General features: G+C 38.2%; 2 protein-coding genes across 4 annotated transcripts in view; one reads left to right on the top strand and one right to left on the bottom strand.

Annotated features, from left to right (window-relative positions):
* Positions 1–19509, top strand: part of TPR (translocated promoter region, nuclear basket protein) — a 41806-nt gene extending 22297 nt beyond the window's left edge. Inside the window, exons 31-51 of one of the 3 annotated variants that reach the window (XM_085312436.1) lie at positions 76–286; positions 648–794; positions 1156–1354; positions 1968–2173; positions 2950–3011; positions 3609–3817; positions 4122–4394; positions 5204–5352; positions 6239–6322; positions 7675–7875; positions 8556–8687; positions 9210–9300; positions 9768–9952; positions 11059–11127; positions 12157–12251; positions 12900–13006; positions 13805–13900; positions 14101–14257; positions 15966–16084; positions 16640–16738; positions 17717–19509. In XM_085312436.1, coding sequence (XP_085168562.1) covers positions 76–286; positions 648–794; positions 1156–1354; positions 1968–2173; positions 2950–3011; positions 3609–3817; positions 4122–4394; positions 5204–5352; positions 6239–6322; positions 7675–7875; positions 8556–8687; positions 9210–9300; positions 9768–9952; positions 11059–11127; positions 12157–12251; positions 12900–13006; positions 13805–13900; positions 14101–14257; positions 15966–16084; positions 16640–16738; positions 17717–17772 — 2947 coding nt within the window. In that variant the 3' untranslated portion in view covers positions 17773–19509. Of the gene's footprint in view, positions 1–75; positions 287–647; positions 795–1155; positions 1355–1967; positions 2174–2949; positions 3012–3608; positions 3818–4121; positions 4395–5203; positions 5353–6238; positions 6323–7674; positions 7876–8555; positions 8688–9209; positions 9301–9767; positions 9953–11058; positions 11128–12156; positions 12252–12899; positions 13007–13804; positions 13901–14100; positions 14258–15965; positions 16085–16639; positions 16846–17716 lie in introns of those variants that run through there. The other 2 variants (XM_085312435.1, XM_085312434.1) reach the window with 2 other exon arrangements.
* PRG4 (proteoglycan 4) lies at positions 16470–22956 on the bottom strand. Its single transcript, XM_085312437.1, has 6 exons — positions 21549–22956; positions 20588–20677; positions 20206–20502; positions 19496–19672; positions 19165–19290; positions 16470–18071 (listed from the first exon to the last, which is right to left on the bottom strand). The coding sequence occupies exons 1-6, from the start codon at positions 22537–22539 to the stop codon at positions 17971–17973; spliced, it is 1782 nt and encodes a 593-aa protein (XP_085168563.1). The 5' UTR covers positions 22540–22956; the 3' UTR covers positions 16470–17970.
* Positions 22957–22962: the final 6 nt, after the last annotated feature.

Raw genomic sequence — 22962 nt, 5'->3', positions numbered from 1 at the left:
TGAGTAATGTTGAGATGTTTGAGGTGATAATCAGTACATTTCACTTCTGTGTTCCTCCAATCTCTTGGAATTTAGAGCTAATGCATCCTTGACTACAAGCCAGAATCTTGTTCAAAACTTGAAGGATGAAGTAACAAAAATAAGAACAGAAAAGGACACATTGCAGAAGGAATTAGATGTTAAAGTGGCAGACATACAAGAAAAAGTGAAAACTATAACACAGGTCAAGAAAATTGGACGCAGGTACAAGACGCAATATGAGGAGCTGAAGGCACAACATGATAAGGTAGAAATATTTTTTTTTTGTTTGAAAACAAATTCTAATGTACATTTTCATCTAGACTCATGCACAATACAATTATTGATCTTCACGTTCCTTAATTTAGTATTGGATAGGTACTTACCAAAGAGAGAAGCAGAAAATAACGCCACTTGTTCTGCTATTAGCTTAGAAACTACCTCAAAGCATGAGCTGCGTGTCGTTCAATACTTTGCATCGTTCTTAATAGAACTTCAGAATTCACTGGAATTTTCTGTTTTTCCCAGAACTTTTTAAATGATGGGTTTGTGTGCTAAAGCAACTTGTGACAGGGATGATATTCTAATCTGGTACTACCCTTTCTCCTGATAACACTTGCGTGTTTCAGCTGGTCGCCGAGGCATCAACTCAATCTTTCACAGAACAGCAAGAAGAGCAAGTTTCTGCTCAGGAAGTACAAGAGCTGAAAGACTCTCTCAGTCAAACCGAAGGGAAGATAAAGGCTTTCGAGAATCATGTTGAAAGTTTACAAAAGGTAAGAACAGAGCAAACAATTTCAGAGTACTGTACTCCACTGCAATCATAAAGGCATCAATGTGAAGAATGTGCATGCGTGTGTGTGTGCGTGCGCATGTCTACACGCAGAAATATGTGAGGTGACCCAGCTGTACCTCTACCTGGTCAGGAAAGGTCAGACATTAAAATTGTTTTTAATCCTGTATTTAGTATGTCACATGTTGTTTCTTAGAAGAAGTAAGTGGAAAAAGAATGYTCTGCGCCCCACTATTGCATTCAGAGGAGTGAATTCCTTTTTTACTAGGTTCTTTGAAGCTCATTAGGCCGTTTGTTGAACGAGCTGGTCATGTTCAATGGCTGTGTTATGTTGCTATCTTTAGACCGTAGCAGAGAAGGAAACTGAAGCTAGAAATCTTCAGGAGCAGGTATCACAGCTGCAGTCGGAACTTGCTCGTTTTCATCAAGATCTACAAGAGAGGACTACACAGGAAGAACAGCTCAGGCAACAGATCACTGAGAAGGAAGAGAAAACTAGGAAGACTCTACTTGCGGCCAAGCAGAAAATTGCACAGTTAGCTGGTATCGTACATATATATTTTTTCGATCCTTTTTTTTTTTCCTTCTGTTTCAGTGTTTGATTATTTGTGTGGAAAAGCATCCAGGATGAAAGTGTCTCAGACAGGATTCATGGGAAAACTTGGCCTATTTTATATTTTACTTTAAAACTTTTTAAAATTACTACTGGAAAAACTGGCTGTACATTGTGGGAAGCAAAGTTTTGATCAAATTTTGGCCTGTCAAAAGTGATAACTTTTTTTTTTGGCCCTTTGTTTGGTTAGAGGCAATTCACCCTACTAATACTCAGGTATTTCTCCCTCTCCCTCTTACCTCTCCAGAGTGTAAAAAGTGCAAAACACATTCCTAGCWACGCCAAATAAAAGTAGAGGAAGTAATGGTGGCACAAGAACCTGCTGAAAACATCTTGTTCCTTTTGACTATGTGACTTCTTTTTATATTCAATGGCAGTTAAATTAAAAGTTAATTAAAATGTAAATTAAAATCTGCTTCTGTAGCTTAACTTTTGTAGGATTTTCAGAATACTTCAGTAACGTATAAAAGAGAAAAGCATTGAACATGCAGAGACTTAGGCAGTTTTACAGTGACAGGATTGAATTCTTTGCCACTTAATTAGGTACAAAAGAACAGCTAACAAAAGAAAATGAGGAGTGGAAGCAAAAGAGCAGCTCATTAGAAGAGCAGAAGACCGAACTGGAGGTGCGGATGAGTGCACTCAAATCACAGTATGAGGGTCGAATCTGCCGCCTGGAAAGAGAGCTCAGAGAGCAGCAAGAGCGACACCATGAACAGAGAGATGAGCCGACTGAATCTACAAATAAGGTACAAAATCCTTTGTGCTAGCTGAAGAGAGGAAATAAACAGCTCGTGTTTGTCTTATAGCTGAACTAGAACAGCTCCAGTATTAACAGCACTGTCGAGTGTGTGTGTGTTAATTAATTACTCAAGACTATTTTCCATGAAGTTGTTTTTAGTTAAACTATTCTGTCCTAAATAGCAGATAGAAATTCCTGTCACRGGACTTCTAGCCTTTAAAAAATTGTAATAATGAGCCCAACAAACTACATTATTTGATTTCTGTTGGTTTTGAAAAGATAAATGAACTTCAATAAGGATTCAGAAATTAATTGAAAATTTGTTTCTTGCCAAATTCAAGTTTTCCACTGTTAACTAGAATACAGTTGTTTCATTCACTGTGCATTAGCAGATCAGCTATTTACCAGTTTATCTCTGTTCTCTGTATCTGCATTTTTATACATACATTCAGTATAACTGGTTCTAGTTATTGTTGGTTTTATTGAGTGTCTTGGTAGCTTCAGAAGATAGCTGAGAAAACAGTTAGCTAGTTTAAATAGTTGGTACRACCAGTATGGTGTTGTGTTGTTTTTTTATGGGGGGGGACGGGAAGGGGAAGAGGCGTGTTTGAGGAATTTACAGTAACCATGGAGTCTGACTAGGTATGGTGACAAAACTGTTGTAGAAACAATTGTAAATTAAAAGATTTTCTCACCAATTTTCTCACCTATATTAGTTTCTTAGAATTACATGGCACAATGCTTGTTGTGGGATATGTTTCTTATACGCTTCTTACTCTGTAGGTTCCAGAACAGCAGAGGCAAATCTCACTCAAATCTACTCCAGCTTCAGGTGAAAGAGGAATGTGAGTTGAAGAGTTTGGAGTTTTTGAAGTGTGTCTGGGTTTTGTTTTTTTTCTTTTCTTTTTTTCTTTTCTTTTTTTCTGGGGGGAGAGAGGTGTTCTTTTAGCAAAGTACTGGCCTTTGCGTAATTTTTTCTTAAGCAACTTCAAAGATACAACTGACATTATTATGTCATATTAACCACAAGGAACATGACACTTGAAAAAATTTAAAAAAGCTTTAAGACACTTAGTTTAAGTCTCAAACGAGATCATGTTGCTCCATACTGAGGGTGGAACAGTTATCTTTAAGATGTATCCTTTTATTCATTAATACTACTGCTTGGATAGTCAGTAGATCTAGATACAGATTTCTAGTTGATTACCTTGTAATAAAGCCATCAAAACTCTAAGCTGAGCAAAATGTTACTGATGACAAAATGGGTTAATTTTTTACTGTATGTAAATCCTAGAAGACAGCTGTTTGTTGTGCTGTTGACAAGTTTTTAAATATGAAACCGCTTAAAAAATAGTATTGAGGCTATGATAAAACAGTTAAATTTGATACTTAACAAATTTACTTTTTGCACTAGCATAATGAAACTAGTATCCTGTTTTCAGTGCTAGCACTTCAGATCCACCAACAGCAAATATTAAACCAACCCCTGTTGTGTCAACTCCAAGTAAAGTGACTGCAGCTGCAATAGCTGGGAATAAGTCTACTCCAAGAGCCAGTATCCGTCCAATGGTTACTCCTGCTACAGTTACTAATCCTACCACTACTCCAACAGCCACAGTTATGCCTACAACACAGGTGGAGACCCAGGAAGGTGAGCATTTTAGTATTGTACAGGGATCAACTGTAATCATAATTATTACTTTCCCTTGAAATCTCACTAATTAGTAGTTAAAAGGTATTTCAAGTACTTTCATTGTCCCTGAATCTCATGAGTATTGCACTTTTGTGAGAACTTCTTTTGCCACAAAGTTATTTATTCTTCAGCTGAAGGCAGGGTTAAGCCAAAGGGGATGTGTTACACTGAATCTGCCTGTTTAGTGCATTCTGAAATCAAGAATGTGAACTGTGGCTAGGTAATTTGAAGACAATTGAATGTTTTATTGTTTGCTTTTCAGCTATGCAATCAGAAGGACCTGTGGAGCACGTTCCAGTCTTTGGAAGCACTAGTGGATCTGTGCGTTCCACCAGTCCTAATGTTCAGACATCTCTCTCTCAGCCCATCTTGACTGTTCAGCAGCAGACTCAAGCAACTGCTTTTGTACAGCCCACTCAGCAAAGTCATGCTCAGATTGAGCCTGCAAATCAGGAGCCTTCACCTGCCATTGTAGAAGTTGTGCAGAGTTCTCAAATAGAGAGGCCCTCCACTTCCACAGCAGTGTTTGGTACAGGTTGGTTTTATTTTATAGGCCTGCCTTTCTGAGTAGTTGCTTTTGAGTAGCTCCCTCTTAGACCCTTGTCAAATCAAGCCTAACTGCACATTAGCAAAGGAATTTGTTCATGTGAATTAATTTCGCCTAATTTATTTCATACCTTTCAAATTTTTAAGAGTAGGCTTTCTCTCTTGAACCTTCAGAAGTACTATCCTTGAAATGCCATTGCCATTGTGTACCTTAAAGTAGGAAATAAAAACAGATGGGTGTTTGTTTCTCTATTCAGAGCAACTTTGGGGTTTAATTCATTAAACCATGGTGGTCCTCTTTCCATGATACTGTTGGAGCAAAGTTAAGTTTCAGTTAAGAGTCAAGAGCTACTTCAGAGTATAAAATACAGAGAATACTACTAAAGGTACTCTGTGTGATTCCTCCACATGTTTGCCCCATATAATGTAGATTCTGATTTAGAACATTTATTCCTCAAAATACAGTTTTGTTAACTGCTTGCTTCCCAGCTGATAATCCGTTAACTTTTAGGAGCTCTTGTCAGAAGCAAGGTGTTGGGAAATGTACTTTAATTGTACCTGAAGCTCACAGTTGGGTTTGATTATTTGATAAATCTAGGTCCAAGAACATAAGACTGTACGAAAGGGACTAATGTTTTCATGTCTCCAAGAAATAGTGCAAGATTATTCTATCTGATTTCATTTGTCATCCTTGAATGCAGGAAAAGAGACAGTCTACCAGAGTAAAATTATAAAGCAAAAAATCAATGGTTTGGAAATTTGTAATTCTCCTGAAAATAACTGAGAGGGTCTTTCAAGTTTCAGCTACCCCAAGTTCTTCACTGTCTAAACGTCCACGAGAGGAAGAGGAGGATAACACTGTAGAAAACTCGGACCAAATTTCAGAGGAAACRGTGGATGTACCTCTTCCAAAGAAACTTAGAAGCATACAGAGAGTTGGACCTGAGGTTTGTAAGAATATAAAATGCAATTATATAACCTGTGTCTTTGGAAGATTTTAATTAGAAAAGAGAGCATGCTACTTCAGAGCAGATGACTTTAATTTTTATTGTGATTCTTTTAATGTACCCATGAAGGAAGCAAGTAAGTTTGAGTATCAGAAGGGCAGAAATGATACTAGTTATGCTGAGCAATGCAAATGTTAGTGAGCAGTGTGGATGGAGAGAGAGGGCCATATCCTGACCTTCTGGAGGACGAAGTTTAACTATTTTAGGAGTGGTCTGGAAGGTTGTATCTACAGTGATTCTGGAGTAAAATACAGTGTACTGAAAATCACGCCAAGAAAGCAAAGATGTGATGTTTCATGGAAAAGTTGAGAGGAGAAGCACATGAAATATTGGTGTGAGGGAATTGTTGGAATATCTCTGGAAAAAAGATTGAACTCAAGGCGGGGACCTCAGAGCAGAGAACATGTCAAAAAAATGTTAAGGAGATCAAAGGTGTTTGCTTAACTGTGGAAAGAGAGGGAAGGCACCTAAGATAAAGGAAGGGGAGAAGATTGTAAGATGATTTCACTTAATTAGTGAGAGAATAGAGATAGAATGGGAAACCTTGAGGTTTTTTTGTCCTGAAAAGATGCAGAGTCACTGAGGAGAATAGTTCAGTGGACTGGAAGTATGGAAATTTTATTTCTCAAGGACAGAGAAATCTGAGGTACATTGGTGATGGATTAAATAAAAGCACAGCTAAGGAATAATAGTAAAGGGAGAGCAAAATGTTTTCTGTGATCTTTGTGGGAAAAGAGGACCTTTTTTAAAAAATCTCAAACATTTTAAAATAATCAAGMTTTAGGACCAATAATATGTTTTAAATAAGAAAAGCATGCTCTTTCAGGAGGAAGTGGCAGCAGAAGAGAGCACTGATGGTGAAGTAGAAGCTCAAACATACAACCAAGACTCACAAGACTCCATTGGAGAAGTAAGCAGATTTAAAAGGAGAAAAATCTTAATTACAGCCAAAATAACCATCATCTTTTTTTTTCCAAATTTTTAAATTTGTTGGAAGTGAAATTTCAAATCTAAACTTGTACGTTTTTAATGGAAAGCACTTATAGCTTAGGGTTAGTATAGGTTTAGACTTGCTATGTTCAAGGATAGATACTAATTTTTTTACTGAACTCTACAYGTGTCTATGTGAATAATACTCATCATGTTTCTGAAGCTTTGCTTTTTTTGATGTGCAGTGTGATGTTTTAGTCATCTTTAGTGTCATTAACTCCAGTTGCATRTAGTGAAAATGAAATGTAGAGATGAACTGAGTCACATTCTTAAAATGGAATTGGAGACTTTGGTTCTTTGCTTTTGCTTTTTGGAGAGGTTTGACAAATCCTTGAGCAGCCTTTGTATTACGTAGGTCGCTGTGTAAGATAAATGAAGGAAAAAATTTTCTAGATCTGTAAACTGCGCATTGTAGCTGTTTTAGGAAAGCCAAATGTCTGACCGGTGAAATAAGTGGAAAAACCTGTGTTTAATCTCCTTTCATCTCAGAAACAAGTAAAAATTCTGATACGTCTCTGACATGACAAAACCCCGTATTGACTCAGAATTTATTTTCTCTAAGTAATGTTGGGTACTGAGTCTTTGGTCCGTCGTTTTTCCCTCATAATGTTTACATATTTGAAAGGTATTTAAAAGATGTTTATCCTGCATTAAATCCTAGCTTGTTGCCTTCTATTCCACAGGTATCTTTAAACTGTCTTTAGTTAACTGCTCTAGAACTCAGTGTGATTATTTAAATCTAGTTGGTGCTGCTGCTAGACAACTATTTGTAGCGTTGAAGTGACTTGTTCAGAAAACAGAACCTAGCTGTCTTATCTAAACCAAAAGTCTTGAGTGCTGCAATACATAAGTGAATCCTGGTTTTAAAACTCTAAGCTGTCAGAGATGCTCAGTTTATCTGTACATGTCTGTTGTACAGATGTCGGTGATAGTTCATTGGTTATCCCAAATGGATAAACATTCAGATAGCAGTTTTTTTATAGGTGTGCATTCAAATATATCATATATGAGGACAGCATCCCTCTTGTAAGTGTGATGGCATCCATCTCAAATCAGGTGTGGAAGTGAAGCACAAAAAAATAGGTGTACTTGTGTTATATAGCAGGCCTGTAGAGCTTCCATTCGATCAAGGTTTAGAGCCAGAGTGGAAATAGGAAGGTCTTAGAACCAGAATGAAAATCATTTTCATAATGACAATTTTTAGGTGTATATATATGGTTCATTTCTCTTTGTTTCCTTTGGTAATTTTTTTTTTTTTTTAATCTTTTACAGGGTGTTACACAGGGAGAGTATGCTCCCATGGAGGATAGTGAAGAAACTTCTCAGTCTATCCCGATAGATCTTGGACCACTTCAGTCAGATCAACAGAATACTTCTTCATCTCAGGATGGTCAGTCCAAGAGAGATGATGTCATTGTAATTGATAGTGATGATGAAGATGATGATGATGAAGAAAATGAAGGCGAGCAAGAAGTATGTATATTATGGAATTACTTTATTTATAACCTTAATCTTTGATCAGATATATAACTCATCTTGCAGGACTAGCGTGTTTCAAAATTATCTTTTTGACTCTATAAATACTGTTTTTATTTATGTAGTTTATTAGTTCTAGTGTTTTGAAGATGCTAGTTAATTCAGCTTGATTTTGAACAATAATAAAATTCCAAAACTCCTCTAGTCCATTTATGAATATTCAACATACAATTTTTTAAAGCTTTTTAAGCTTAATTTATTTAATTTTAGATTAACCAAAAATGGTATTCAGCATATTTGGTGTTGCCATTAAATATTTTAAGTTCTGCAACTATCAGTAACTCAGCTGTATTCTTACAATGGTCCTATGTTCTCATCAGTATCCCAATCACTGCACACTTACAGTGTGAAGCAAGCATACTTTAATTCATTGCTATGCAACCTTTTCTATACCAAAGACTTGTCAGTGTGCATTAATCCGGATAACAACAMCTTGAACTTTATACCTAGCACAAGATTTGCACCATTAGGAATCTAAAAATATGTATGCCCACTCAATAATAGTGAATGTCTTCAGAAAGAGATCCACAGAGGAAGGTGTTCTTTGAACCCTACTGTAAAGTGATTATACTACCCTTTGAGGACTTCCTTAAGGCTATGTTATGGTATTTTCTTAGGACTATGAGGACGAGGAAGAGGAAGATGAGGACGATGATGAAGACACAGGGATGGGAGATGAAGGTGATGACAGTAACGAAGGAACTGGTAGTGCTGATGGTAATGATGGATATGAAGCAGATGATGCTGAGGTGAGACTTCTACCTTTTTATAGCTCGTTAAATTTCTTGGAAGAAATTGGGTTTGTAACACATCTGTAAATACTTGCATACTTGAAAATCTTAATATGAAGTCATCCCAGAAAATCGAGGATGCTGGTATTTAACAATAGTTTGTATTATAACTGTCTTTCTTACAGAAAGAAGAAAAATCAATTCTGAATATGTAAGAGGGCTGAATAAAAATGCAAAGTATGGGAGCCTACATGAAATGTAGTAGATAAAAAGCTAGTAAGGCAGTTTCAGCAAAAGCTGGATATTTCATTAAAAACTGTCTACTATACTATACTAAAACTACATTGTTCAGATTTATGGATGTACTCAAACACAAAATTTTTGAAAATTCATATAGTTGTCTACACTGATGTAACTTTGTAGATACTTGCATGAATATCTTATGGTTACTTTTTGAATACTTGTTTACTGCTTTTATATTCTCTTTGTGGCCTAAGAGGTGTTTGCTACTGATTCACAGTATGTTTATATGGTTTCTAGGGTGCTGATGGTACAGATCCCGGAACAGAAACTGAGGAGAGCATGGGAGGAGGTGAAAGCAACCAGAGGGCAGCAGATTCTCAGAACAGTGGTATGGTAATCCATGTTTCTTCAAAGACTGTATCTGTGAAGGGGAAAACATACAAGCTGTTTTGCATAAGAGTTTAAGGTGAAATTTTAATGACCGTTTTAACTTGACCATAGATTCTTCTGAGATGTGATCTGTTGAGTGTCCCTAAATATATTCTGCATTCATTTGAAATCCTTAAAACCTCTGTCTGCTATTAAAGCTGCTGTTGATGGTWCAGTATATTAATCTCTCTTTTCTGAATCGGTGTTTGAATAATCAGTAGCCTGTTTTGGTGCTACGGTTGACTTACCTGACACAGACTCTTTCAAATGATTTTAAGTAACAGTACTGAGCTGTCCCCACTTTTGCAAGGATAAAAATGCCTGTTTGAGTATGGTAGCAAAATTTGAAGATTTGCCTTCATATTTTCAACTCAGTAGTATTTTGGAGGGCATAGACTTACTGCTCTGTACTTTTTTCTGTTTTAGGTGAAGGGAGTACAAGCGCTGCAGAGTCCACTTTTCCTCATGAAAGTTCAAGAGAACAGCAGCCATCATCTGCCTCGGAGCGGCAGGCCCCTCGACCTCCACAGTCGCCACGCAGACCACCACATCCGTTGCCCCCACGACTAACTATTCATGCTCCTCCACAAGAACTGGGTCCCCCAGTACAGGTATAAGAAGCCTCTTGTAGTTCAAAAGGCTGTACAAAAAGTTTACCATGTGGTTTCTTCTAAATACGAAAACTCTAGTGTTAAAGTACCCTGCATCCTGTAAAAAGAGAGTATTTTTGTAATATTCTGTGTGTGAGATTGTGCTTTACTGTTAACTTGTTCTGAGGCCTGGGGCCTCTGCTTATGTATCCTATCCTYGGTAGAAAATTGAATAAAATAGTAATGGTAAGTGCACTTACCCAGAATTTAAACCAACTTGATTATCTTTCATGGTTAGGCCTAGCAGCAGGTATGAGATATGGGTAGCTGCTCTTATGATCTATCCTTTAAAAAGGTATGATGATGTGCTGAGCAGTGTTGTACACCTCCATTGACTTTACAGCACGTGAACCTACATGAAGCAGGGAAGAGAAGACTATCCTGTAAGCTGGAGAGTTGTTGTGGCTGTTACTTAACAGCTGATATCTTCTTTATCACTCCTACTGCCATGTGCCAGMACCTTGAGCAGAATATCAGTGCTGCAGATGAAAGGAAGAGCAAAGCCACTGTATAGTAAAAGGCATAAKTTTAAAGTTGATTCTACCTCTTGAGTGAGAGTAGGGAGTTCATGAAGGTCAACTTAATGTGTTTTAGCTTACCCAGTTACAACTATGGCCTTTTATTTTGTCTTGCAAGAATACAGTTATTAAAAATGYACTTCTTTTCTAAAGATCATTTTAGATGTTATGAAATACATCCAAAATCAGGAGTCTTTCCACACAGTTAAACTGTTTATTTAAACTGCTTTAAAATGAATTTTGATAAATGAACCATTTAAATACTTGCTAATATTTACATATTCTTTCTCTTCTTTATCGTGGAAGCAGTGTTTAAACAACACGTTAGTTCCCTCTTTTCTTTTTCTTCATTGTATAYTTAATTTTTGTAAAACAACATCTTCCAACTTACTTGGGATGACTTTAAATATAGGAATGAAGGGCACACTGAAATATAGCTGTTATGGTTTTCCTCATTTAGTTTCTGTACTTGGTGCTATTTAAAAAAATTATGTTATTAGAACTCCATACAAGCATTTATAMTATTGCATTTTTTCTTTTACTATAAAGAGAATCCAGATGACTCGAAGACAGTCAGTGGGACGTGGACTTCAGCTAACTCCTGGTATAGGTGGGATGGTAAGTATATGAAAGCCTGCTACTAAAAAATCAGCATTAAGGGAGCATTTATGACTCTTGTTTGATTTTTGTTTGTTTGCTTGCTTTTCATATAAGGCAGGCAAATAACTTCAGGGGGTAGAGAGTGGATATATAAAATATATCTATTTTCCAAAAAAAAAAGAAGAAGAAGAGGAAGAAGTAACTGATCCTAAGGTAGCCGGGTTAATTCAGTTATGCTGTCTGTCTGTCTCCTTCAGCTAATTTTGAACCGTTCATCCAGTTTCAACCGAATTTGGCAGAAACAAATTGGAGGATGGACAAATGRGGGGAGAGAGGGAGACTGATTAAAAAGTATTCTGTCAAAGGCATCATCTTAGTTTTTTTTAGTTCTGCTTGGTTTGCATGTACCTGCCATTCAGTTTCTGTTTGGACATGGGCTGAATACCTGTAGCTTCTTGCTCAAACAACAATCAAGCAGGTGGGAGGGAACATAGGGGTGTTTTGGAGATAAAGATTTGAAAGATAAAGGGAAGGGAGGAATGACTCATTGAAGGTGAGGGAAAAGGGAGGTGAGATTTCTTGTTGTGTAGGCAATATAGGAACAAAGGACCCAAGTCTATAGGGAACAGATAATTTGATTCGTGTTGTGGAAAAATTGCACATGGTGGGTACATTACAACAATCAAAGTTAAGAGATATGATTTCTATCTATATATCAATCAGTCATCCGAAGATGCCTTTGTAGTCAACATGGAGATGTGGCACTTCCATGGTAAGATCATCTCAGAACAGAGTAGATGTCTAAAAATCCACTAGATGTCTTGCAACCTGTGAGGTTTTGTTTGTTTGTTTTGTTTTTTATTATTGCCTGTAAGGTGTTCTCTTCAGCTAGCTCAACTGGCTCAGATTTAGATGTCTAAAAGTTATAGAAGACTTTTTTTTTTTTTTTCCTAGAGGATTTGGAAGAAGCAAACCAACTTTTAAATCAGCATGGTAGGAACCCAGAATACATTATAGCCTCTCACCTCAGTCTTTTTTTTCTTCCAGCAGCAACACTTCTTTGATGATGAGGACAGAACAGTTCCAAGCACACCAACTCTTGTAGTACCACATCGTACGGATGGGTTTGCAGAAGCTATTCAGTAAGTAGTTATTAAAAAAAAAAAAAAAAGGCATTTTGACTTTGTTTTCTGTGGAATGAGGGTAAATTCTAATGAAATGAACTTGTGATTGGAGTAATGTGCTACATAGTATTATATCTATCAGTTGAAATAGTTTGAATTGTGTATCGTGAAAGTTCTCAACAAATTAGGTGGGAATTCATCTCCCATGTATTTTAACTTAAGTTAAGAAAATGATAATTTAAGTAAGAAAAGATTAAGCAGGGGGGACGAAGTTGTTTTTTTTTCCTGCTCCCACCCCCCCAGCTAGGTTTTGCAGTATTAGTGCTACTGACTAGATGAAGTAGGAGAAGTTCATCTCTGGTTTTGGTGTTAGAAGAGTTCTGGGACATATTCCTCAATCCAGTTAAAATTGRGAATTCACAGGATGAATAAAAAAAAATTCTCCTCAGAATCATTTTACTGTTATGCAGTCCAGATAAGTTTTACTTATGCAGTTCAAATAAGTTTGAAATACTAATTGCCATTTAATTAGTAATAGCTTAGTTGTTTTCATAGTCATTATTAATTCATTTTGTCTGTAGTTCATTCTCTTCTTTCAGTTGGAAAATTGCCCTTTTTCTGGTCATCAGAAAAAYTTCAGAATCATCTAAGTCTTTGTTTCGATAGTTCCCCCCAGGTAGCTGGAGTTCCTAGATTCAGATTTGGACCCCCTGAAGACATGCCACAAACTAGTTCCAGCCACTCTGATCTTGGTCAGCTTGCGTCACAAGGAGGTAAACATGTTCTATACTCCCTTTTCCATGGTTATGAGAGTAGCAACAACAAATTTTTGTCAAGAGGAGGTAACTTTAATTTTGGGCACTTGTCACAGTGTGTAAACGTGCTTAACTAGCTGCTGTAACTTCTGTGTGACCGTCAGCACAGAGAGACTGATGGAAAATGGAAAAGTTTTTTCYTTCAGGCTGCTAGAATTCCATTTGTAACATGATTTAAAATGTGAAGTGCCTTTTGTGTCAGTAACAGGCTTGTGAACTGRAGAAGTGTAGTTAGCTGAAACTTTATACAGGGCAGATTGCCTGGTGGACTGGAGAAAGTTCATTCAAGCAGAATTAAAATATTGGAGGAATAGCTTTTTACTCTAGTTCTCTYGTTGATTATAGCTTTTCTGTAGTAAAATAATAGGGGAAAACAGGAAATGCAAATAAGTCTTTGGGGTAAAGGTTACCTGCTAAGAAAAGGCCAGGCTTTGTCTTTGTCTTTGCTGTTGTCCTGAGTCAATCCCTGTCCTTTGCATCCCTGTCAGCATGAAAAGGTTGATTTTAATTTTTGAGGAAAGCTCACAACACAATAATGGGGTAAGGGAAAGACTATAAGTAAAATGAGTAGTGGTATTTTCATAAGGGCTTACCTTACAGCAAATTGTAATTCACTATGGCAGTAAGCTTAAAAGCTATTATAATGCCTAAAAATCTCTCTATTTAAACACRAAGCACTCAATTTCATCAGGTATGTAGAAGGAAGTTTGCTTTAACTGGCCATTTTAATTGTCATTAAAACCCTGTGTATTGCAGGTTTAGGAATGTACGAAACCCCGCTGTTCCTTGCTCACGAGGAAGAATCAGGTGGTCGTAGTGTTCCAACAACACCATTGCAAGTAGCAGCACCAGGTGAGTGGAAGAAACCTTGCAGGATGATGTAAAGATTGGAAGCCTCAATTTTGCAGAACAGAATTAAAATAGTTATCACACTGCTTATTGGTAGGGCGAGAATATTCCTATTRCCCTTTCCCTGATAAGCCTAAAATGTCTTTATTTCCTTTAGAAAGTACAAAATAACTCCATATGTATTAACTGTCTTGTCTATATAGTGACAGTTTTTACTGAAAGTACATCAGCTGATGCTTCAGAACATGCTTCCCAGTCCGTTCCAATGGTTACGACTTCTACTGGCAATCTGTCCACAACTACAGAACCTGGAGTGGGTGATGATGGGGATGAAGTTTTTGCAGAGGCAGAATCTGAAGGGTAAACTATGACTTGATTGGTTGACTGAGACTTACTGTCATGTTAGTTTTAATTGTAATGGCTTTTTATCCAAATATGCCTGTAATCCATCAAGTTTTAATTTAACGTGTTCTGGAAGGAAGGACAGCTTAACCAGGATTTAGTATAATATATATTATATAATAATAGAATATATATTTTTAATATATAAATATATATAAAAATATAATATATAAAATATATATATATATATTATATATATATATTTGTCTTTTTCTTCTAAAAACTAAGTTTTCTTGTGATAATATAGCTAATATTAAAGTCAACTGATTTTTTAAAAAACTATTTGTTCAAACTGTAAAAGACAATGTAATAGTCAAATATTGAAGATTAAAGCCCCAGTTTGAAGGACTGTTTGTAGAATAAAGGCTAAAGCATTCCATTTTGTGAGTTAAGAAGAATCACTCCTTATTATAAAGCAAGCATATATACTTACATCATTGACTTATGGCAGTGGAAATACAAAAATAAAACAGAAGAAAGGGGAAATAAGTAAGAAGTTCTTAAGAATTTGATAGACGAAAGATTTTGTCTCCCACTTTGCCAGTGTGATTTTATATATATATATCTGTACAAGATATATAGAGAGAGATAGAGAGAGGATAGAGAGAGATATTTGTAGAAATTTTGTATTATGGTCAATTAGATTGTGAATCTAAAAGGTATTTGGTTGTATTTTTATATTTTCTATTTTATGATTATTATTGCTTACATCATAATAAAAGATGTGTAGTTCACAATTTATCTAAATGTTTATCTGATGATTGTAGGAGTTTTAATCATAAGTAATTGAAATGTTCTTGCTGCAAATTAAATGTGTCATACGGTTTTCTTGATGTAGCTCCCACATGGATTACAGTGGTCTGACTGCACTGCACTTTTGAGTAGTTAGACTTTAGGATGAGTATTCTAATGTTAAGACCTCAAGTTTGTTTTCTTACAAAATCATTGCATCCTTAGTGGAGTGGAAACATATTCATAGTGGAATTAAATGGTTCATGGAACAATCTAGTTGCAAATAGGCATTTTACTTGAAGAGGGAGTTGCTAGTGAAGTTCATGTATTTCCAGCAACTTTAGTATCAGTTTTAGTTACCATCTTCTAATGGTAAGTTACATAATGTGTAATTTTCTTCTTTCYAGCACTATAATGCTCTAGTTGCCTTTTGGCTCTGTTATATGATGTTAAAATACAGCTGTATTATGTCCTTTACTATCCTTTTATTGGCTTTTGAAGATCAAGAGTCCAAATAACTTAGGTATTGCACCAGTAAAGTGATTTTTAGGTATAGTACCTCAGTGGTAATTCATCCCTTGCTTCATTCTTTGATTGCCTAAGTATACAAACAATCAYTTTTCTTCCAATTATTATTATTAACTAGCTTCTCTAACCTTCTCTGAGATGCAAGTATTATGCTGGTTATGCATTTTGAACTGGGCTGCATATCAAGGAAACTATATTGTTATTTACCTAAAAAACAGTTTATTCTCTATTCTTTCATAATTGAGGCAGGGGAACAGGATAAAGGAGGACAAGGCCTATGAAAATTTTGAGGGAAAGACACTTGAACATATATATTTCTGCACTAAAAAGCTTGTTTTGTTTTGTGGGCTTTTTTGACATTATGTGAGTATATTTATATGTCTATTTTATTCTTTTCCTCTTACAGAATTACTTCAGAAGCTGGCCTAGAAATTGATAGCCAACAAGAAGAAGAATCTGTTCAAGCATCTGATGAGTCAGATCTTCCTTCTACTAGTCAAGATCCTCCTTCTAGTTCATCTGCAGGTACTGGTTTACTGCTGAAACAGGTTGTTTCTTGCCATTTGATTAAGCTTGGGAATTTTTGAACCAGTATCATGCACTGTTGATAGCAAAGATCTACAAGATAAGATAGCAAATCTTACTTAGAACTTAGGGCAATAGCACAGTTGTGKGCCTTAAGTCTTAATGGCAAATTTTACTTGGATGTCAGAAACTGGAGTAGGCTGTAGGAATAATAATGCTTCCAGGAGCAAAAGTTACTTGACGCATTGATGATTCTGTCCACTGTTAATTTTGATGTCAAATTAAAAAATACTTTTTCATTCAATTAAGTTGTTAAAAGACAGCAAGTAAATCACTGTTCAGTTATTGATTTACAACYTAGCATAGATATGAAAGAATGACAAACTTCTTCAGTCTGAGGCTTTTATTTATTATCAGATGTCAGTGAACTATGATTCCACCATTATTTTAAAGTAAATTCAAGAGCACAGATGTATATCAAGTCATGTAAACATAAACAGTGATAAAGTGCACCACACATTAGACATTCTCTCCTGTATTTCCCCTTCTTCACAGACACAAGTAGTAATCAGCCTAAGCCATTTCGACGTGTCAGACTTCAGCCACCAACATTAAGAACTGGTGTTCGTGGTCGTCAATTCAATAGACAGAGGGGTAAGTGTTTGTCATTGCTCAGGTTAAGACTTTTTTCTTTCAGATCAGTTTTTAATAGTTTCGTCCTTTGGTGGCCGTATATGAGGTACTGCTTTAAGTGTTTGTGATTACTTGTAAGACATTGAATAATACAGCATCCCTGCCCTAGTTTTCAATGTTACCCTAAAAATTTGGTAGGACTCATGTTGGTATGTTAGCCTGAGCATTTTTCTGATAAGCAGACTTTCTTCTTATGCAGCACTTGGTTCTTAACAAAGGAAGGTAAGAGAGTGGTAGTAGATCTTAAACATAACCAAAAAAAAAAAAAAAATCAAAAAATAATGTTAYGGCATAACTTTAGAACTCCGAGTTTGTAAGATTAGAGCTCAGTTTCCCATCTGGTACTACGTAAGGATTCCAGTCATTATATCACTAAGTCTTACTCTGATTAAAAAAAAATACAGATTTTTTTTTCTAGCAATAGAGTTAAAGCAAGAAAATACATTTTTGTTTAACCTCTGTTTTAAGAAAACTCCTCAGATGAAAGGTATTCAATTTGGCATTATTTTAACAATGTAGACAACTTGATACTAGCATTGAAATACATGAATCTAGTATTTCTTTAGAATTAAAGAAAAAGAAGAAAAAGGAGGAAGAGCTGGGATAGGTATCCTTTATAGTCTATCACCATTTCTTTATTAACCAAAAGGAGGGGCTGATTGCTTTCAATTATGATTAAGAATGCTATCCTCGTTCTTTTGGCACACAGCCTAAGACAGTTAAGGATCACAAGCCAACAACCTTCTCTTAGATGGCAAAACAGTAATGTATCCATACCCCAGGGCTAAGGAGAGGAAGAGAGGCTGAGTTTTAAGGGACAGGAAGTATTTCTTTGCATTAGTACTTTCTAGAGAAGAATCAAGTAGCATATATGCTAATGTTTGATTAAAGGGGTGAAAAGGACTTCTATTAATTCATTTGTTTTCTTTCCCAACACAGGTGTAACTCATGCAATGGGAGGCAGAGGAGGCCTGAACAGAGGCAATATTAGTTAAATGATCTGTAAAGTCATCACAGCTGTGTATAAAAGGTGCCAGTTTGCCTGTGGTTGTTTTAGTGTAATGAAAGCAGAGCTTAAAGCAGCATTTTATACTTAGATTTGTGTGCACACAATTCAATGTCTTTATTAATAAAATTAGACAAACTGTCAACGTTAAAATGGCATCTTTTTTAAAAAAATCCCGTGGTATGCATCACTTAGGACAGTTATACCAGTCTTTGGATACCGTCTTTCCAGTGAGATAAGTAACAGACGTTGCTGTTTTGCTGCCCACATCCAAACTGTAGTACCGATCTGAAATGAAGAAATATGGGAATTAATTTCAGAAACTACAATTAGTACATGAGAAGATTTCTGTATCTTGAAATTAAAATCTTCCTTTTAATTTCATTTTGGCATGACTAGCGGATTATCATTCCTCATTTTTGGAGTTGAAAGAGGATCCAAAAATCCTTTTTTTTTTTTTAGCCTAGCATTTGATTTTTTTTTGAGATTTATTTCTTTGTGTTTAGCAAAGATTTTCAGTACTGTTAATTATTAAATCTTGCCCCAGAACAGAGACCTTCAAGAACAGGGAGTAGAAAAAAATACACTTATATTGCTAGAACACAGTAGTAGTTTGTAGAATGTAGAAATCCAATACGCTAGAAATAATCCTGAACTGACTGTAAGAGTGGAATCTCTGGTCCCCAAGCGTGAACCTTTTCTAAGGTTAGGAATTAGATCATAATGGAAAAGACATTCTTCAGTATCCTGTATTTGGATGTGGCTAGTACTTTGAGGTTTTTGTGTGTTTTTTTTTTCTTGGGTGTTTTGTTTTTGTTTGTTTGTTTGTTTGTTTATTTTTTAATAATCAAAATTCTGAGGAATGCCTTTACATGATTCTGGCTAGAAGGAAAGGATCTGCACAATCCATAAACAGACATCATTTTTTCCTCTGAAGTAAAAAGGTCSTGTTCCTCTTAATTTTTTTCTCAGAAACATAGTTCTATTGAAGCCCCTGACAAAGCTGTCARTGTAATGGTCCAAGGATTTCAATGTAACATTAATATAATTCTGCATGTAAGTGTCCCTTCTCCCTTCATAAAGAAGAAATGCTTTAAGCTTTAACTCTCAAGGCAAGGCATGCCACAGCTGGCTGGTTTGAATCATTGTACCTCAGTGCTACTAGCTGTCCTTTACTGACTGATTTGTAATAAGAACATCTCTGAATTACAGGCAACATTTTAGTTCGCATTGCTTTTTTATGATTCTTGTTCAAGATTAGTCTTGCAGAATCACAAGTGGTAACTGTGCACTTCGAACAGCTCAGAGATAACACGGGCTTCTTTCTTCCCCATCTCTTTAGTCTTTTGAGCTATAGTAACTTGCATTAGCTTTAACTTACTGTTGGAGAAGGCATAATAATCATAGCCATCTGGTTTATTGTAGTTTGGTACTGATATGGTTGAATGAATTACTTTTGGGAGTCCTCTCCAGTAGGCCGTGATTTTAACTTCCTTACGTAAAACTTCTGCAAGCAAAATAAAATTAAGTTAGGAGGTGTCACAGTGTATCTGCTGTAAGCTATCATTTGCCTGTGTAATTTACAGCAAGAGAGAACTATGAGACTGAAATCTTTCAAAGTACTATATTAAAAAAAATGGAACAGAATGTTGTGTTTCAGAAACGGCTAAGATTGAAAGAGCTGTGTAAAAAACTTAATAAACATAAATTACCAGATGGATACGGATTGATTCTGACGGTCTGAAAAGCCTGCAATCTTACTTCACGTTGAAAGCGTCTTCTGATTACAAATCTTGGGACATAAGCTGGGTATTTTATGGTAACCTGGGCTTTATTTTTGCACTTCCTGGCTGGTTCTTGTTTGTACATATACTGCTGTATTTTGCCACCTTAAAAAAAAAAACAAAAAACATTAAATCAGAAATGAAAATGTCATCTGTAGCCATGTCACAGGCAGGAAGGTGAGAGCATCGTTTTAATGCCTCTACTGCTGTCTAAATGCTGTTGCAGCTTTCTGTATCCATCCCTACGCTTTGAAGTCCGCAAGCTCTTCGAGAAATAGCAGTAGTTACCCCTCAAAGAGGGGGGCCAGACCATCTCTTGAGGTATCAAAATCTTTAACCTCAACTTCTTGAAATTCAGATAACAGTTCTTACGTTGTAATACATCATTGGCATGTGGTAAGGAAATGCACTTAAAACAGAAACATTTTTTGACCAAATATATATATATATATATATATATATATATGTATATATATATATATATGGGGGGGAGACTGAAGACATTTATGAACTGTCCTGAAGAGCAGTTAACGCTCTCCTACTCCGTCAGCTGTGGTTTTGGAGGTTTTTCTCCCTCCCCCAGGGCAATTCCTGCACCTGTCGATCGTTAGGTGAACTCCTGACGCACTGGGACCTACCTTTTTTGATAAAATACACCGATTCTGGCCTGTTGCTGTACCTCGCCACGGGGAGGGCTGCTACTATTTTCCCGCTGAGCCCCGCAAAGCCTCTGGCAAGGGGCTTGGGATAGCCGGCGTCCATCACGCCGTCCGTGAACCGCCAGTAGAGCGCGTCCTTGATGAAGAAGGTTTTGCCGTCGCAGTTGCACCTGGAGAAGACGGTGTCGACGGGGGACGGGACGCCCCAGCCGTCGGTGATGCGGCGCGGCTCGGCTGTCGGCGGGCTCCGGCCCGTCAGCAGCCAGTAGTAGTGACCTGCAAGGGAGGACATGACGGCGGCGGTGCTGAGGCGGTGGCAGCGGCGACCGAGCACCCGCGAGCTGCCGGCCGCGCCGCTTACCTCGGAAAACCGCCAGCGTCCCGTTCTGCAGCGCGACCACGGCGTCCGCCGGCTTCCCGTTGCACAGGTTCTTCTCCTCCTTTACGCGCGCTACGAAGTAACRTCGGTTTTATGTTTTAATGGAAAATACACCGTTACCTTCCCCCCCACCCCAGCCCCCGTTTCAGTTAAACCTGGCTCCTCGTGTGCAAAAGCCATCACAGTTTGGCATTCTCGGCCAGGCCTCCGGCTGGCCCTTGTCGTACGAGCAGTTTAATTGCTCTTTTTGAGGTAAATTCTGGCAAAATTCAGCGCCCTAGGAGCGTTAAACCTGGTGTTTCTACAGCTGGGCACGGAGAGGGCCGTTTGCTAGCAGTTTACTACTCGGTACCATCAGGGAAAGGTGAGTCGATGCGTGCGTTGCCTGTTGCCTTTCATATTTACCTTCTTCACACTGAAGAGGTTTTATGTGCTGTTTTTTCACGTTTCGTTTTTTCATGCCCAGTTATGTTCACTTGATGTTTCTCCAAGCTTCCCTGGTGAGCTTCCCCCCCCCCTTTATTTCTTAAAAATGCTTTTACATCTAATTCCTGTTAAATATGAAGGAAGGATGAATGTTTTGATCAAAACCACTTATTTTTCTTTTTTTTTCCTTTCCTAAAACATGAAAGACTACCTTCTTCAAAAATCGCCTGTCAGTATATGCTTGAAAAAGAACCTGGGGGCTATCTTATATTAAAATAAATAGCGAGGGCGTGTATAGTGACAAAAAGCACAGAGAAAAGAAATATATATATATATATATATATATATATATATACACACACACACACACACACACATTTACATATGTGTGTGTGTTCTGCCTTTCTCTTTGCCTTTTTTGCTTGTATTACAGCAGTGCTTATGGCAAACGCTTCTCGTCGGTGCTCTAAGCAACAGGAAAGTTTAGATAGTGGTGCGATAAGAAAAGCGGCCGTACCGAGAGSCAGCACGGCGGGGCGGAAAGGCGGYGCGGGGGCCRCCGGCGCCTCGGTGCTTGGCGGGAAGCGGTTGCCCTGCGCTCCCCCCGGCCCAGCCGGGAAGCCCCCGGGCCGCGGCGGAGYGGGGACCGTCAGCGCTTCCTCTCCTGCGACCCTCTTCGCCGCCGCGGTGGTAGTGGCGGTGGTTCTCCCAGCGCTCGTTTGGGGAGCTAAACCTCTCTGGGCGGTGGTGGTCGGCGCCACGGCTCCAGGCGAGGCAGCGGTAGGTTTTTTGGCCACGGTGGTTGATACAGTCGCTGTGCCAGCCGGATGTTTTTCTTTTTGCGCTGCCGTTGTCGATGTCTCTTTCGGCGTGGGTCTGGCTGGGGCAGCGTCTTTCCCTTTAGCTGTTGTTACAGTCTTTTTGCCCACGGTGGTTGCATCTGTTTTAGCTGCTGTTGTTACGGTTTCTTTGGCTGTAGTAGTTGTATCTGGAGCATTGGTGGTACCTTCAGGAGCTTCATCTGGTCTCGCTGTTGGTGTTAACTCTTTGCGCACCACCGTGGTGGTTTCTTTCCTCCTGGTTGTCTCTGTGGTTACTGGGGTCCTCRCTGTTTTAGCGGCAGTACTGGCTTTTTCGCCTGTTGTTGTTACAACGCCTTTGCCTGCAGCAGGTGTGTCCGGTTTAGCAGTCACTGCTGTCTCTTTGGCTCTCGTGGCGGTATCTTTGCCCACCACGGTCGCTGTCGTGGTGCTCATTACGCTTTTTTCAGTGGCAGTGGTTGCTGCGTCCCCCTTATCCAAAATTAGGGGCTCTTCAGATACAGCGGCTTTAGCTGTTGTCACTGTCTTTGCTGCTGCTGTAGCCTTGTCTTCTCCAGGTGTGGTGGTTGGCACTTTTGGTGCAACAGTTGTAATTTTTTTAGCTGTATCAGTGGCCACAGGAGAAGTCTCTACATTTTTTGGGGTGGTGGGAGCATCAGCCTTGGTTGTGGCTGCTTTAGTGGCCATAGTAGTAGTCTCTATGTTTTTTGGGGTGGTGGGAGTGTCGGCCTTGGTCGTGGGTGCCTCAGTGGCCGCGGGGGAAGTTTCTGTCTTTTCTGGGGTGGTGGGAGCATTGGCCTTGGTTGTGGGTACCTCAGTGKCCGCAGGAGAAGTTTCTGTCTTTTCTGGGGTGGTGGGAGCATCAGCCTTGGTTGTTGGTGCCTYGGTGGCCRYRGGAGAAGTGTCTGTCTTTTCTGGGGTRKTGGGAGTGTCGGYCTTGGTCGTGGGTGCCTCAGTGGCTGCAGGAGAAGTATCTATCTTTTCTGGGGTGGTGGGAGCATCAGCCTTGGTTGTGGCTGCTTTAGTGGCCACAGTAGTAGTTTCTGTCTTTTCTGGGGTGGTGGGAGCATCAGCCTTGGTTGTGGGTGCCTCAGTGGCCACAGGAGAAGT

This window comes from Rhea americana, unplaced genomic scaffold (genome assembly GCF_003343005.1).
Source record: "Rhea americana isolate MKP2758 unplaced genomic scaffold, rheAme1 scaffold_364, whole genome shotgun sequence".
In the NCBI taxonomy this organism is placed as follows: domain Eukaryota; kingdom Metazoa; phylum Chordata; class Aves; order Rheiformes; family Rheidae; genus Rhea; species Rhea americana.
This window is presented reverse-complemented; position numbering and strand designations above follow the sequence as displayed.